General features: G+C 44.0%; 1 protein-coding gene across 1 annotated transcript in view; it reads right to left on the bottom strand.

Annotated features, from left to right (window-relative positions):
- The window catches only part of TBC1D5 (TBC1 domain family member 5), a 1,081,936-nt gene that overhangs the window by 556,144 nt on the left and 507,758 nt on the right, over positions 1-18,034 (bottom strand). The window contains 1 exon segment of the mRNA XM_030202651.1: positions 8,998-9,106. Coding sequence (XP_030058511.1) covers positions 8,998-9,106 — 109 coding nt within the window.

Below are 18,034 nucleotides of genomic sequence, written 5' to 3' on the forward strand. Positions count from 1 at the left end.
TTCTCTCGCGGGTGGTCGCGACGGATATTGTGGATGGCGCAGTCTCAGACCACTGTTTGGTTTGGGTGGATGTACGATGGCAGCAGGGAGGAGAGGCATGGATGTGGCGTATGAACCCCACATTATATTTAGATCTGGAATTTCGCTCTTTTTTGTTGAAAATGTGGGACAATTATTTGTTAGATCCCGCATCGGTGAGCCCTATTAATTACTGGGAGGCTGGAAAAGCAGTTATGCAGGGACATATCGTGGCGTATGTGGCAAAAACTCGTAAGGAAAGAGAGCATAAATTGGTCACTTTATCGAGTAAATTACAGCAACTGAGAGGGACCCATATTAATACCAGAGATGAAGAGGCGAAGCGTGAATATCTGGATACCCGCAGGCAGATTAATGATCTCTTAAATTCCAGAGCATCCCAAGATATTCAAATGTATAAATATAATTTGTATAGGTGGGGAAACAAAGCAGGGAAATTAATGGCAGCTTTGGTTAGGTCCAGAGGGGCTAAGAAGATCATTACTAAGATCAGATCGGGGGATGGGAAAACAGTAACATCAGTAGAAGGCATCCAGAATGAGTTTGTGAAATTTTACCAAGCATTGTATGATAAAGGTGAGATGGATAGAGACAAACGAGAAGCCTTCTTTCAGGACCTGACTCTCCCACAGGTATCGCAGGATCAGCGAGAGGCTTTGAATGCTCCGGTTACGGGGGCAGAGGTGGGGCAGGCGATCAAGCGGCTGAAGTTGGCAAAGGCGCCGGGGCCGGATGGACTGGGGCCGGAGTTTTATAAAATTTTAGGTCTAAAGGTTAGTCCTCCCTTTCAAGAGTTGTGCCACCATTTATGTAAGGCGGGTGAGGCAGGGCGAGACTTGACGCACGCCCATATTGTAGTACTCCCCAAGCCTGGGAGAGATGAAGAGTTGCTGGGCTCCTATCGTCCAATATCCTTACTTAACCAGGACATAAAGCTTTTTGCAAGCATTATGTCTCATAGACTGGGAAAGGTCTTACCTGCTTTAGTACACATGGATCAGGCGGATTTTGTGCCAGGCAGATATGCATCGTCCAATGTCCTTCAGGCCTTAATGGTGTTGCAGAGCTTGGGAGGAGTACCAGGGGATGCTATTATCACCAGTCTGGATGCAGAGAAAGCATTCGATAAGATTTTGTGGGACTACTTGTTTTGGGTGCTTCCACAATTTGGAATTATGGGGTACTTTTTGGGTGGTATTAGAGCTTTGTACAAAAGACCTACGGCGCAGATACTAGTCAATGGAGCGCTGTCCCCGGCTTTTGGATTAGAAAGAGGTACCAGGCAAGGATGCCCGCTATCGCCACTGCTATTTGTATTGTCGTTGGAGCCCTTTGCGGTCAAAATAAGACAGACTAATCAAGTGAAGGGTATTCGGGTGCGGTCGCAGGAGTTTAAAATCAACTTGTTTGCAGATGACATGCTTATATACTTGGACAAGGCTGTCATGTCAGTTCCAAATCTCATAGCTTTGCTCTTGCAATTTGGTTCCTTCTCAGGTATAAGGATTAATTTTGATAAATCGGAAGCTTTGGCTGTTTTGTCGCCGTGTGCATGCCAGCAGCTGGATTCGTTTCCGTTTGCATGGTCTTCGGGTACACTAAAGTATTTAGGGGTGTATATACATAGGGATTTAAGAGTTATATATCGTCGTAACATCCAGGATAAGTTAAACAGTCTCAAAGCGTTATGCCATAAGTGGCAGGAGTTGCCGCTCTCCTTGCTCGGCAGAGTGGCACTGGTCAAAATGGTAATGCTGCCGAAGTTGCTGTATCCGATGCAGATGCTGCCCTTGTGGATTATGAAGCTTGATGAAGTATATTATAAGGGATTTATAGGGACCTTTCTCTGGGCGGGACGCAGGGCTAGAATTGGATGGACAAAATTTACACAGCCTAGGGCCAGGGGAGGGCTAAATTTACCAGACCTTAGACTGTACAATGTGGCTACTTTATTACGGTAGATTCACGAGATGCATACTGGAGCAGTGCGATTTGCACCGAAATTTATCTGGGAGGGGGGACGGACTTTCCATTCGGCTTTTAATTTGCTGCAGCTGCCTGCGAGAGGGGGAGGGAGTATGGGACCAATGCTTCGCCCACTGAGGCGTGCATGGGTGTGGTGGAGAGAGGGGTTGGGGGGAGCGACGGGGGCCTCTCCTTTCTTAGCAGCGGTGGACAATCCTGCGTTTCCTGCAGGTCAAGGGGCGACGCGTTTTCGGATCTGGGAGCGTAAAGGATGTAGATATGTGGGACAATTTAAAGGGGCTGAGGGGGCAGCACTTCCTTCCTTTAAACAAGCGCAGGAGAAATGGAGTTTGGTGCAGACAGATTTTATGCCCTTTTTGCAATGGAGGCACTATTGTGGGACTTTGACTCCCAAGAGGGCATGTGGCTAGATACGATTTTTTGTCAGGTTCCCCAGAAGGCTAACAAGTTGGCTGTGTGGTATGCAGTGGGAAGAGAACACAGGAAAGCACCCTTCTTGGCGGGCTTAGCAACTTGGTGGGGGGAGCAGCTGGGAGAGGAGATAACAGTAGACACGCTTTCAGCATGTTTTCTAGGGGCATTTAAGGTAACGCCCAGTGTTCCCCTACAAGAAATGCAGTACAAGTTGCTACACGGTGCGTTTATTACTAGGGAAAAGGGGCAGAAAATGGGTCTTTGGGAAGATAGTAGGTGCGTGCGCTGTAAACGGGGAGTGGGTACTCTTGTGCATACTTTCTTAGAATGCACAAAGTTGCATACATTTTGGGAGGATGTGCTGAAGGACTTGGAGCAGATGTTAGATATCCCCATGGAATGGTCCTATAAAATGTTGCTTCTGGGAGATGAGGCAGCTTTAAAAACACAGGGGTTGTCCCCTTCTCAGGTGCGCTTTGTGTGTGTGGCATTTATGTTGGTAAGGAAGGTAATTTTATTCAATTGGGTAGCTGAGGAACCACCGACAAAACATCATTGGAGTGTAAAGATGACACAGATGGCTAGCTGGGAGAAAGAGAGAACTCAATCCTCTGGACATAGAAGTGTCCAGGCGTATAGCTCTTTATGGAAGTTATACACAGTATTGCATTCTCGCTCTTGATTTGCTCCAGGAGTGGGGGAGGGAAGGGATAAACATTAGTGGACAGGGGGGAGGGAGATAAATAAATTAAGGTGGATAGGACACATGTACTGTTAATTGGTTATCTCTGGATGCTCATATGCAGCACAGACTACGCATAGTTCAACGCTGTCTAGAGTTTGATGTGCATATGTAACTCTGTATGGAAAGGTTATGACTTTTAAGGTAATGTGTCGCATGTGATTGTCCTGTTCCTCAATAAACATATTTAAAAAAAAAAAAAAGGACTAGTAAAACAGGCCCGTTTCTGACACAAATGAAACAAGCGCTAGCAAGGTTTTCCTCAGAGTGTGTATGTTTGAGAGATTATGTGTGAGATTGACTGTGTATGAGAGAGAGAGAGTGAATGTGCGAGTGTGTGTGTGACACAGAGAGAATGAGATTGCTGGGTGCGAGTGTGTCTCCTCTGTCCCCCCTCCAGCCACCCAGCAATTCTGCTTTTTCCTTTGCCCCCCTGCAGCCACCCACCGATGCTCTTCTCTCCCCTGCCCCCCTCCAGCCACCCACCGAGCCTCCTGTGTCCCCTGCCCCCCTGCAGCCACCCAGCGAGTCTCCTCTGTCCCCTGCCCCCCTTCCAGCCACCCAGCGAGTCTCCTCTGTCCCCTGCCCCCCCCCAGCGATTCTCCTCTCTCCCCTGCCCCCCCTCCAGCCACCCAGCGATTGTCCTATCTCCCCTACCCCCTCCAGCCACACAGCGATTCTCCTGTGTCCCCTGCCCCCCTGCAGCCACCCAGCAACTCTCCTTTTTCTCCTTGCCCCCCCCCTGCAGCCACCCAGCAAATCTCCTGTCTCCCCTGCCCCCTCCAGCCACCCAGCAATTCTCCTGTATCTCCTGCTCCCCCTCCAGCCAGCCAGCGATTGTCCTATCTTCCCTGCCCCTCTCCAGCCACCCAGCGTTTCTCCTATGTCCCCTGCCCCCCCCCCCATCAGGCACCCAGCGATTCTGCTCTCTCCCTTGCACATTTGACTGATGGTTCTGATGCAGCAGTGGAAAAACAGAGGCCAACGTGACCACGGTTAGAGACACGGAGGAGTCCTAGAGAAAAGAATTGTCTCTTAAGCTAAGTACCTCCTATGTCAATCAAACAAAAGCAAGTTAGACAATTAATAAGTTGCTACAAATTGATGTTGGAAGAGAAGGCAGGCTAAGAACATCAGGAGGTTTTTGCCGACGATGAAGTCCTAGCCCTCCACCCGCTTGTTTGGCGGAGTGAAGGTGCTTCTCGAGGCTTTTTTCTTCCTCCGATATACTCACTTATATATTCACTGATTTATGAATTTACTGAATTACTTGTTTCCAAGTTGTATGTAAAATGTTTTTTAAACATAAAATATTTCTGGGTTTGAAGATATTATTGTTTCCTGATGTCTCGAAAGTCAGACAAAAGAAGCAAAAACAATTTCTGATATTGAAGCCAGAAGTACTGAGGCTAGTTGCTACTTTTTACCTTAGGTTTCCTTGTAAATGCATAATTTCCTATAAAGCGCAAAAATATGTTTTCATGGAACCATCTCAACTAACTACATTTGTGTCTTCTAAGAGATCTGAAGGAGTGTGAATGTAAAGATAACCTTGCTTAATTTTCTCCTAGATGCTATTATTTCCTTTAACTTTTATTTTGAAATCCTCTTGTTTAACGAAATTTTCTTCCGTTATAATGTGGACTTGAGTGTTGAAGATTGTTAATGTACCTCATACTTCTTTTTTTTATTTATTCGTTTTATATTGTTTACCTTAAGCAACACTTTCTATTCAAGTGTAAACTCCTTGAAATAATTGTATATGTATAAAAATTAAAATAAAAAAAGAAAGCAAAGTATTTCCAAAGGAAAAGACAGGATTTTAAAGATAGGCAGGAGGCACAGATGGGCCTACAGTCTTTATCTGTTCCTTGGCTGCTGGAGAGGTAGCTTATCCAGCGACCTCAATTAAGTGTTAATTAAGGTGTGGGGAAGTAGAATACTTGCATAGGTTGCTGAGTCAGCTTCAAAGAGCCTGTCTAAATTGTACAGCGCTGCGTAACCCTAGTAGCGCTTTAGAAATGTCAAGTAGTAGTAGTAGTAGTCTAAAAGAGGCCCCTTAGATTCAAAACAATATAAAGAGAAAAGGTCCCACTGAACTTTCTTTCTGAGAAGTTCCGAGATAAGAGGACACTTCTCTGGTAAGTGAAAGCTATTTTGCTTTGTGCTTTGGGAACTTAAAGATTGGGGTTTAAAGGAGGAATTGTAGGTTAGTGTTAGGCAAAATAAAAATATACAAAGCAAATTTTATCAACTAATCTCCATAGTCTTTTCCACTTGGTTTTAAAAACTTTGTACCACAGCATTAACAGATAGAATCTAGCAGTCACTCTTGAGGCTAGAGTAGCAGACTTGGTGGAGCTGAGGGAGACAGAGAGGTACATAGTGGAGACCTACAGGGATGTTGTAGAGAAGTCCCTCTTCCAGTCTGGTAGCCTTTGTGCTACCTTGGAGGAGGGAGGTCTCCTAGAAGGAGAGCATCATCCTGGTGAAGTAGGAAGTACTCCTGTAGCCAGGACTTGCCCACCAGGGGATGTACTATCCTCTCGCACCGAGAATATGTCTCCAAGTGCTGCCTGGGAGGGAAAGGTTAGGACAGCTGTTGTAGTTGGTGATTCGATCATTAGGCACAGAGATAGCTGGGTGGCTGGTGGACGTGAGGATCGCCTGGTGACTTGCCTGCCTGGTGCGAAGGTGGCGAACCTCACACGTCACCTAGATAGGATTTTAGATAGAGCTGGGGAGGAGACAGCTGTCTTGGTACATGTGGGTACCAATGACATAGGAAAATGTGGGAGAGAGGTTCTGGAAGCCAAATTTGGGCTCTTAGGTAGAAAGCTCAAATCCAGATCCTCTAGGGTAGCATTTTCTGAAATGCTACCCGTTCCATGTGCAGGGCCCAAGAGACAGGCAGAGCTCCGGAGTCTCTATGCATGGATGAGACAATGGTGCAGGGAGGAGGGTTTTTGATTTGTTAGGAACTGGGCAACATTCTGGGGAAGGGGGAGCCTATTCCGAAAGGATGGGCTCCACCTTAACCAGGGTGGGACCCGGCTGCTGGCATCAGCATTTAAAAAGGAGATAGAGCAGCTTTTAAACTAGAAATGGGGGGGAAGGTCAACAGTCGCTCAAAAGCGCATGGTTCGGGATAAGGTATCTTTCAAAGGTATCACCAAAACAGGGAAGATAGGGTATCCTGATAGTGAGGTTGCAAAAGAGACCATAGTAGATCAGGTGTCCTTAAATAAAAATAAAAATCAGACAAAAGATTGTAAATTAATACTGTCAAGTACTGAGCATGATGTAAATAGGAACAACGAACATAGTTTGAAATGTCTATATGTGAATGCCAGGAGCCTAAGAAATAGGAAATCAAATACGTTAGCATTTAACTTTAAAAAAGGAGACTATGATAACATGAGAAGAACGGTGAAAAGAAAACTTAGAGGAGCGACTGCGAGGGTCAAAAATTTACATCAGGCTTGGATGCTGTTCAAAAACACCATCCTGGAAGCCCAGGTCAAATATATTCAGCGTATTAAAAAAGAGGACGGAAGACCAAACGACAGCCGGCATGGTTATAAAGTGAGGTGAAAGACGCTATTAGAGCTAAAAAAAATCCTTCAGAAAATGGAAGAAGGAACCGACTGAAAATAAGAAACAGTATAAGGAATGTCAAGTCAAATGCAAAAAGCTGATAAGGAAGGCTTCGAAAAAAAGATTGCGTTGGAGGCAAAAACACATAGTAAATTTTTTTTTAGGTATACTAAAAGCAGGAAGTTGGCAAAAGAATCGGTTGGACCACTAGATGACCGAGGAGTAAAAGGGGTAATCAGGGAAGACAAAGCCGTAGCGGAGAGATTAAATGAATTCTTTGCTTCGGTCTTCACCGAGGAAGATTTGGGAGTGATACCGGTGCCGGAAATGGTATTCGAAGCTGACGAGTCGGAGAAACTTAATGAATTCTCTATAAACCTGGAGGATGTAATGGGGCAGTTCTACAAACTGAAAAGTAGCAAATCTCCTGGACCGGATGGTATTCATCCCAGAGTACTAACAGAACTGAAAAATGAGCTTGCAGAGCTATTGTTAGTAATATTTAATTTATCCTCAAAATTGAGTGTGGTACCGGAAGACTGGAGGGTGGCCAATGTAACGCCAATTTTTCAAAAAGGTTCCAGAGGAGATCCGGGAAATTATAGACCGGTGAGTCTGATGTCAGTGCCGGGCAAAATGGTAGAGACTATTATTAAGAACAAAATTGCAGAGCACATTCAAAAGCATGGATTAATGAGACAAAGTCAACATGGATTTAGTGAAGGGAAATCTTGCCTCACCAATCTACTACATTTCTTTGAAGGGGTGAACAAACACGTGGATAAAGGTGAGCCGGTTGATATTGTGTATCTGGATTTTCAGAAGGCGTTTGACAAAGTACCTCATGAAAGACTCCAGAGGAAATTGGAGAGTCATGGGATAGGAGGTAGTGTTCTATCGTGGATTAAAAACTCGTTAAAAGATAGAAAACAGAGAGTAGGGTTAAATGGTCAGTATTCTCAATGGAGAAGGGTAGTTAGTGGGGTTCCCCAGGGGTCTGTGCTGGGACTGCTGCTTTTTAACATATTTATAAATGACCTAGAGATGGGAGTAACTAGTGAGGTAATTAAATTTGCTGATGACACAAAGTTATTCAAAGTCATTAAATCGTGGGAGGATTGTGAAAAATTACAAGAGGACCTTACGAGACTGGGCGTCTAAATGGCAGATGATGTTTAATGTGAGCAAGTGCAAAGTGATGCATGTAGGAAAGAGGAACCCGAATTATAGCTATGTCATGCAAGGTTCCACGTTAGGAGTCATGGACCAAGAAAAGGATCTAGGTGTCGTCATTGATGATACGTTGAAAACTTCTGCTCAGTGTGCTGCTGCGGCTAAGAAAGCAAATAGAATGTTAGGTATTATTAGGAATGGAATGGAAAACAAAAATGAGGATGTTATAATGCCTTTGTATCGTTCCATGGTGCAACTGCACCTGAAATATTGTCAATTCTGGTCGCCGTATCTCAAAAAAGATATAGTGGAGTTAGAAAAGGTGCAGAGAAGGGCGACGAAAATGATAAAAGGGATGGGACAACTTCCCTAAGAGGAAAGGCTAAAGCGGCTAGGGCTGTTCAGCTTGGAGAAAAGGCGGCTGAGGGGAGATATGATAGAGGTATATAAAATAACAAGTGGAGTTGAACGGGTAGATGTGAAGCGTCTGTTCACGCTTTCCAAAAATACTAGGACTAGGGGGCATGCGATGAAGCTACAATGTAGTAAATTTAAAACGAATCGGAGAAAATATTTCTTCACTCAACGTGTAATTAAACTCTGGAATTCGTTGCCAGAGAATGTGGTAAAGGCGGTTAGCTTAGCGGAGTTTAAAAAAGGTTTGGATGGCTTCCTAAAGGAAAAGTCCATAGACCGTTATTAAATGGACTTGGGGAAAATCCACTATTTCTGGGATAAGCAGTATATAATGTTTTGTACTTTTTTGGGATCTTGCCAGCTATTTGTGACCTGGATTGGCCACTGTTGGAAACAGGATGCTGGGCTTGATGGACCTTTGGTCTTTCCCAGTATGGTAATACTTATGTACTTATGTATGTACTTAATGTTCTACATTTTTACACACATGTGGAAGCCAATAGATAGCAAAACTAGAAATGAAATCTCTTAGACAATTCAACAGTTCTTTCACCCTAATTTTCAAGTGCATCAGAAAATATATTAATATATTGTAACCAGAAAACTGTAAATAAATATTTTCATCTTACCTTCCAACACACACTGCGGAACCTGCTGCTTCTCAGCTGTCCATTAATCCCCTTCAGTCGTATGGCTGCCAAGTAATTGTTGTTTACAAATAGCTCTTCCCATTCTTTACTACAATGAAAAAGCAAAGGTGTGAGAAGACAAAAGAGGGTAAAAGTATTACTGCTGTTAAGGTACCTAATTTTGGGCAACTGGAACTACATAGAACCCTTTTTTTTTTTTTTTAAACACCTGAATTGCATTTAGTTTGCACGGTTTCTGAACACATGATGGTCTTTTTGAGCACATTGCTTCTTCAGAGTTAATGAATATGTGGATCACTATAATTATGCCAGCTACTGAAATGTATAATGCCTGTGAAGGCCATTTCCTCTAAAATGTTGGGAATGCAGTTCAGCACATAAACAAGAAAAATGGATATTAATATAGGTACATGCATGTTTCTGTCACAGACATAGGTATACCTATTCTAGAAAAATGCAACAGAAAAGTGTTCATTATTCCTTCTGTATATGACAATCTTTACAATGAACCTTTTCTTCCTGATGACAGGATGGGCACTTAAGCATAACAGAAGATTACTTTCTTCAAATTTTAGTGCTATTTACCACTGAAACCACTTCTTTATACATGATCAGTTTTAAAATTTTAACAGGTGCTGGCAAATTTAAAAAACATCAAAAAATTAAAATGCTTCACTATATAAACTGTAAAATGCAAGCTTGAGTACCTTGCAGTACCTATGCTGACTGGATAAACAACTTAAATATGCCTCCCAGGCATGCAGACACCAGGGGCCTAACACCTGTGCCTCATTAATATATAACTAAACCTGCTCTACTGGGAAACAACTGGAAATTAATTGTCCCAAACCACCCACTGAGTTTGAACTTAAAAAAATTAATTCTATATTTCTTATATCTTCTACTAAAACAAATCTTAAAAATTAATATTGTAGTTATGTCACAGCCAGTACAAACTGGTCCAGGCCAACTGAGCAAGTTTTTGTGACTGAAATATCAGATATCAAAAGGAATTTTCAAAGAAAAATGGATAGGGAAGCAACAAGGATGTAATAGGTTACCTGTGGATTAAATAAATCAAGATTCAAGACAAATTCACTGTAATGAAATAGTTTCAATTCAGTCAGCTAAAAGAATGGGCATGGCCAAATACTGGAATTCAACATTAACCCTTTATCTGGAAGTATATCCTTACTTATAATTCAATGTCAGAGCCAAAAGAGATATGATTTTAACTATTCCCACATCCACTTACTCACTGGAAAAGTCCAAATCAGTGGACTAACTTATACTGAATAAACTCTCAGAATACATCTGTATGGTAATAAAAAAGTACAAACTTCATTTAGGCTTTAATTTCTTATAAACACTTACCAAAGCACAACAAAAAAGTCTTTAAAGGCAACTTTCATTCCAGTGAAATTTTAAGGGTCGATATTCAGGAGGACTTACCCAGGTAGAAGTGGCTCCTACCCGTTTAAGTCTCACTGAGGGGATTCATATCCACATTTTCAGCTGGATATGAATAACTCTGCTGAATAACCAGCCTGCCTTGGGCATTATCCAGATACTGAAAACAAATAACTAAATTAGACCCAATGTAATGGCAAAAAATATGTGAAGGTAAAGCATGTTACACTAAGAGGAAGGAAAAAGCCTCAAAGAGCTTCAGACCTCTGTACAGCTGAGAGCAATCTAAATGTTTGTAGGTTTGGGAAGCTTGCCAGGTGCCCTTGGCTTGGATTGGCCGCTGTCGTGGACAGGATGCTGGGCTCGATGGACCCTTGGTCTTTTCCCAGTGTGGCATTACTTATGTACATATGTAAATTATCTATTCCTCACCATCGGCTGAAAAAACCTTCCTCAATATCCAACAAAAATCCATTGTGAAGCATGATTTTCAAAACCTTCTAAATCTGTGGTTAATCAGTAGAATACTCAGAATGTTCCATCATTGGATGTTTCAGCTGTTTTGGAATCTTCATATACATCAACCTTGGTGGCTACCGTGGTATTGGCGCCTGATAAAAACTGGTTGATGAGAATGTACTTCAAAAATAAACAGAAGACTTTTTTGGGTTTTAGAACTCAGATCTTCACTGTTGTCTCCAGAGATACTCAGAGAAGACATCAGCAATTTTTATTGCTGAAACCAGAGGTACTTCACATAGGGGCTATTTTCTTTTTACGATACCCTAGTAAATGTGTAGTTTGGTACAAATTGGTCAAATAAGTCTTCTCACCTTACAGCATTTTTACCAACTAAATGTGCCATGGGGTACAATTTTTATCTCGTGTTTGGCTCTCTTTTTTTGATTATTTGGGAACCCTGTTAACATGTCAAGTGTATTGCTTTCTTTTATATTTTTTAAATTTTCTTTTTGATTCTCCATTGTTTGTAATCTTGGATCATATAATGTGGACTTGAGAGTTTTAATCCCATTGTATAATGTTACCTTTTCCTTTTGTTCTGTTTTCCTTTATTTTTATTATTTTTGGAACACTTACTTTTCTGTACAAGTAGTTTGCTTGGCTATAAATTAGAAATTTGGATAAAAGAAGATGGAAAAGCCCAGACCAATTATGGCTTATGTGAAACAAATGCTGGCACAACAATAGTTTTTCTTTGTTAGATTTCATTGATAATATTGTTTATTCTATGTTTGGAAAAAGAATAAAACAAATTGTAACACAAAGAATGTGATATAAAGCCAAATAAATGAAATAATGAAAACATCACTTCCACAGCCTATATATTGGGTTGCCAGTAAAAATCACTAGGAGTTTTCAGGTAACCATAAACATTTATTTGTTAGGTGAATTGTGTGTGTAAACAAATAAATAAACAAAAGTAGGAAGCATGAGCCATCACCACAGATGGGCGACCTATTTTTGTTGGGAAAATTCCTTTTTCTGTTTTGAGGTTTTTTTAAGTAAACAATTACATGGAAGAACCTCAAATGATAAAAACAGGTTCTAAGGGAGACCAAGCAGGGCTCTACCCGCTAAAGAAGTAGTGGACAATACACAGATCAAACCTACTGTCTTTCTGGGAGACTGTGTCAAAACAGCAATGGGGTATGAATGCATGAACTAAACTCTACATCACAGTACTGCAAACAGTATCAAGGGATGTAGATATTAAAAGCCCCATTTTATACAGAACATAAAGACTGGAATTGAGACATACATGTCAGGATGTGTTCAGTTCAGCCAACACAAAGCCTTTTCTAAAATACCTGCAGGAGTGCATGTGTATTTGTCAGCAGGTGTAGTGGGAAGAGCCATTTTACAAATGTCTGTTTTGAAAAAAATGAATGGCACAAACCTGTTTGATAATAGCAATACAAGGGAGCATAATTTTAACAATAGTAGTAGGCATTGAATCTGGCAGCAAATGAAGAAGAAAAAACACTGGGCCCACATCTATCTGCAGACTAAAAATTGAAGTGAATAAAAGAATACAGTTAAACTACAACTGTTGAATTACAGGACATTCCCACCACAAGTGAAAATAAGTACCCTCGTGTCCACATCCCCTACAGCAGAACTTAGCCTAATTGGGATAAAACTTGGCCAGCCGTGTCGGAGGGCGGTACCAACAATTAAGAGTTTTCACCCCATCTTCCACCATATTTGCTGATATAGATAAGTGAAGTGTATTATGACGTATAGAGGCATATTTTCAAAGCACTTAGCCTTCCAAAGTTCCATAGGTTTCTATGGAACTTTGGAAGGCTAAGTGCTTTGAAAATATGCCTCATAGTGTCCAACTCTAACAGTAAGCTCCCGACCCAAATCCCTTTCCCACTGTAGCATGTGGCTACATGAGGAGTGGCAGAAATACCCAGTAAATCATAAAGATTAGAAATTATACTGTCTTGCCCCTCTGCCCCCTCCCACCGCTGCAGTTCCTCAAATTGTAACAATTTATGTCCCAGCCAACTATTGATGTGTTTAAGTAAATGTCATAAATGTAGATAATAGAAAAAAATCGGTAAGAGGTTGCCAAGCGCTCCTGAAGGTCCTCCCAATCCCACTGTCCCCTCCCCCCCATTTTCCAAAACAGAGCATGGCAGGAGACAACCCCTAAAATGGTTTATTCAATTCTAACCCAAGGTTTTTGGTTCCAGTTCACCCCACTCCGTGACAGATCTAACTTGGGTAGCCCAATAATATTGTTTAAAGTCCGGAACTTTCAGGCCACCCTGTACCCTCCTTTTAACTAAGATTTCTCTGGAAACCCATTGTGGCCCCTTCCTCCAAATGTACGAAAACACCTTCTGTTGCAATTGAAGTAGAGCATATTCCGGGATACTAAGGGGTAGTGTTTGACAAACAAAGAAATCTAGCCAACAGCATCATAACAACTGCAATTTCCCTATGAAGAAAGACTAAGGAGGCTAGGGCTTTTCAGCTTGGAGAAGAGACGGCTGCGCGGAGACATGATAGAGGTATATAAAATACTGAGTGGAGTGGAACAGGTGGATGTGAAGCTTCTGTTCACGCTTTCCAAAAATACTAGGACTAGGGGGCATGCGATGAAACTACAGTGTAGTAAATTTAAAACAAATTGGAGAAAATGTTTCTTCACCCAACGCGTAATTAAACTCTGGAATTCGTTGTCGGAGAACGTGGTGAAGGCGGTTAGCTAGGCAGAGTTTAAAAAGGGGTTAGACGGTTTCCTAAAGGACAAGTCCATAAACTGCTACTAAATGGACTTGGGAAAAATCCACAATTCCAGGAATAACATGTATAGAATGTTTGTACATTTGAGAAGCTTGCCAGGTGCCCTTGGCCTGGATTGGCCGCTGTCGTGGATAGGATGCTGGGCTCGATGGACCCATGGTCTTTTCCCAGTGTGGCATTACTTATGTACCTATGATTCTACCTAAAAAGGTATGATTCTGTCCATGCCATCTGTCAATGTCATGAGACAGAGTTTTCAGGATACACCATAGTTCAGCCTATATAGCAAAGATATATACCTGTAGCAGGTATTCTCCAAGGACAGCAGGATGATTGTTCTCACATGTGGGTCGGCGTCCTTGGTGGCCCAGGAAACGGCAAATTTTTCTACAGCAAAAAAAAACAGTTTTGCCAGAGCCTTCTGGCGCGCGAACCGCGTGCACCGTGCATGCGCGGACAACTTCCCACCCGTCGCATGAGCGTTCCCACTCAGTTTAATCAAAAAGCAAATAATAAACAACAACTCCAAAGTGGAGGTGGGCGGATTTGTGAGAACAATCAGCCTGCTGTCCTCGGAGAATACCTCCTACAGGTATGTATCTTTGCTTTCTCCGAGGACAAGCAGGCTGCTTGTTCTCACATGTGGGGTATCCCTATCAACCAGGCTCACTCAAAACAATGAACACAGATCAATTGGGCCTCGCAATGGCGAGGACATAACATAGATTGACCTGAAACCATAAACAACTAACTGAGAGTGAAGCCTGGAACAGAACAAAAATGGGTCTACGGGGGTGGAGTTGGATTCTAAACCCCAAACAGATTCTGCAGCACCAAATGTTCAAACCGACTGCGTCAGGTGTCCTGCTGAAGGCAGTAGTGAGATGTGAATATGTGGACTGATGACCACTTTGCAACCTTGAAAATCTCTTCAATAGAAGCTGACTTTAAGTGAGCAACTGACGCAGCCATGGCTCTAACATTATGAGCCGTGACATGGCCCTCTAAAGACAGCCCAGCTTGGGCATAAGTGAAGGAAATGCAATCTGCTAGCCAATTGGAGACTGTGCGTTTTCTGATGGCGATTCCCCTCCTGTTGGGATCATAAGAAACAAACAACTGGGCGGACTGTCTAAAGGGTTTTGTCCGCTCCACGTAAAAGGCCAACGCTCTCTTGCAGTCCAAGGTGTTCAAACTGCTTTCGCCAGGGCAGGTATGAGGACGGGAAAAGAAAGTTGGCAAGACAACTGACTGGTTCAGATGGCACTCCGACACCACCTTTGGCAGGAACCTAGGGTGTGTGCGGAGGACTACTCTGTTGTGATGGAACTTGATATAAGGTGCATGCACTACTAAGGCCTGAAGCTCAATGACTCTATGAGCTGAAGTAACAGCCACCAAGAAAACGACCTTCCAGGTCAAGCACTTCAGATGGCAGGAATTCAGTGGTCCAAAAGGAGCTTTCATCAGCTGGGTGAGAATGACGTTGAGATCCCATAACACTGGTGGAGGTTTGACAGGGGGCTTTGACAAAAGCAAACCTCTCATGAAGCAAACAACTAAAGGCTGTCCAGAGATAGGCTTACCCTCTACATGGCGATGATAAGCACTAATTGCACTAAGCTGAACTCTCATGGAATTGGTCTTGAGACCAGACTCTGACAAGTGTAGAAGGTATTCAAGCAGGGTCTGTATAGGACAAGAAAGAGGATCTAGGGCCTTGCTGTCACACTAGACGGCAAACCTCCTCCATTTGAAAGAGTAACTCCTCTTGGTGGAATCTTTCTTGGAAGCAAGCAAGACTCAGGAGACACCCTCTGAAAGACCCAAGGAGGCAAATCCTAAGCTCTCTACATCCTGGCTGTGAGAGCCAGAGACTGAAGCGACCCCTCGTTCTGAGTGATGAGGGTTGGAAAACAGTCCAATCTCCACGGCTCCTCGGAGGACAACTCCAAAAGAAGAGGGAACCAAATCTGACACGGCCAGAAGTTTGCAATCAGGATCTTGCTTGAGTTTCAGCAAAGTCTTCCCTACTAGAGGTATGGGAGGATACGCACAGATGGCCTGTCCCCCAATGCAGGAGAAAGGCATCTGATGCTAGTCTGTCATGGGCCTGAAGCCTGGAACAGAACTGAGCGACCTTGTGATTGATCTGAGTGGCAAAAAGATCCCCACGCTCGGAAGATCTTGCGGACTTCACCCATGTTCAGTGACCACTCATGAGGTTGCATTATCTTGCTCAACCTGTTGGCCAGACTGTTGTTTACGCCTGCCAGATAAGTGGCTTGGAGAAACATGCCGTGACGGCGAGCCCAAAGCCACATCTGGACGGCTTCCTGACACAGAAGGAGAGATCTGGTGCCCCCCTGCTTGTTGGTGTAAAAAATGGCAACCTGATTGTCTGTCTGAATTAAGATTACTTGGTTGGACAGCCGATCTCTGAAAGCCTTTAGAGCGTTCCAGATCGCTATTAATTCCAGGAGGTTGATCTGCAGACCTTTTTCCTGAAAGGACCAAGCTCCCTGAGTGTGGAGCCCATCTACATGAGCTCCCCACCCAGGAGAGATGCATCTGTCGTCAGCACTCTTCGTGGCTGAGGAACTTGGAATGGTCGTCCCATGGTCAAATTGGATCGAATCGTCCACCACTGAAGAGAATTCTGAAAGCCGGTGGACAGTTGGATTACATCCTCTAGATCCCCCACAGCTTGAAACCACTGGGAAGCTAGGGTCCATTGAGCTGATCCCATATGTAGACGTGCCATGGGCTGACATGAACTGTGGAGGCCATGTGCCCCAGAAGTCTCAACAGCTGCCGAGTCATGATCTGCTGAGATGCTCGAACCATGGACACCAGGGACAGAAGGTTGTCCGCCCTTGCCTCGGGAAGATAAGCTCGAGCTGTCTGAGTGTTCAACAGAGCTCCAATGAATTCCAAATTTGCACTGGGGTGAGATGGGACTTGGATAATTTATGACGAACCCCAGTAGCTCTAGCACCCGAATAGTCATTCGCATGGACTCCAGAACACCTTCCTTCGAGGTGCTCTTCACCAGTCAATCGTCGAGATAAGGAAACACATGCACTCCCAGTCTGCATAGCGACGCTGCGACTACAGCTAGGCATGTGGTAAACATTGTGGGCACAGACACCAGGCCAAAAGGCAGTACAAGGTACTGAAAGTGCTGTGTTCCCAGCCGAAATCGAAGATACTTCCTGTGAGCTGGAAGTATCGAGATGTGTGTGTAAGCATCCTTTAAGTCCAGAGAGCATAGCCAATCGTTTTCATGAATCTCGGACAAAAATTTGTTCAGGACCCTTAGGTCTAGGATGGGACACATCCCCCACCTCAAACAGGTGGGGGGATGTGTCCCATCCTAGACCTAAGGGTCAGGTGACTTTTGGGTATATTGACGACCCAGCCCAGAGATTGAAGTACTGAGACCACTCTGGCTGTTACATGATGACTCTCTTCTGCAGAGTCCGCTCTGATGAGCCAGTCGTCGAGGTATGGGTGAACCCGGATACCCTCTTGCCTGAGAAAGGCAGCTACTACCACCATTACCTTGGAAAAGGTTCGGGGAGCTGTGGCGAGGCCAAAAGGCAAGGTCCGAAACTGGAAATCTTTTCCCAACATCGCAAACCGGAGAAACCGGTGGTGCGGGGGCCAAATAGGAATGTGCAAGTAAGCTTCTTTCATGTCCAGAGACGTGAGAAACTCTCCTGGCTGTACCGCCGCCATGACAGAGTGCAGGATTTCCATGCAAAAATGCTGCACTCTTAGTGACTTGTTGACTTCCTTTAAGTCAAGTATGGGCCAAAAAGACCCTCCTTTTTGTGGCACCACAAAGTAAATGGAGTAACGACCGTAGCCGATCTCGGCGGGAGGCACAGGGACCACCGCCCCGAGATGCAACAAGCCTTGCAAGGTCTCCTCTACCGCCGCCCGTTTGACGGCAGAGCCGCATCGGGACTCCACAAACACGTCTCTCACTGGGGCATTGAATTCTAATCTGTAGCCATCTCTGATCAGGTTCAAAACCCATTGATCTGAGGTAATCTTGACCCATTCCTCGAGAAAGAGGGAAAGACGTCCTCCAACTGCAGGAATCGAGGAGTGGGCCGGCGCACCATCATTGAGAGGGTTGCCCATGAACGCCAAGCCTTGAGCCGGCCGCTGCGGAACGTTTGTTCGAGCGAAAGGAGTTCCTCTGCTGAAAGCGGGCACGTGAAGTAAACCCAGCAGAACGCCCCGGGCGGTACCTTCGAGCTTCACGGAAGCGAGGTCTGGAAGAGGAGGGAACCGCCTGACCCTTGGAAGAAGGCCG

The sequence above is a fragment of the Microcaecilia unicolor genome, chromosome 1 (genome assembly GCF_901765095.1).
Source record: "Microcaecilia unicolor chromosome 1, aMicUni1.1, whole genome shotgun sequence".
Classification (NCBI taxonomy): domain Eukaryota; kingdom Metazoa; phylum Chordata; class Amphibia; order Gymnophiona; family Siphonopidae; genus Microcaecilia; species Microcaecilia unicolor.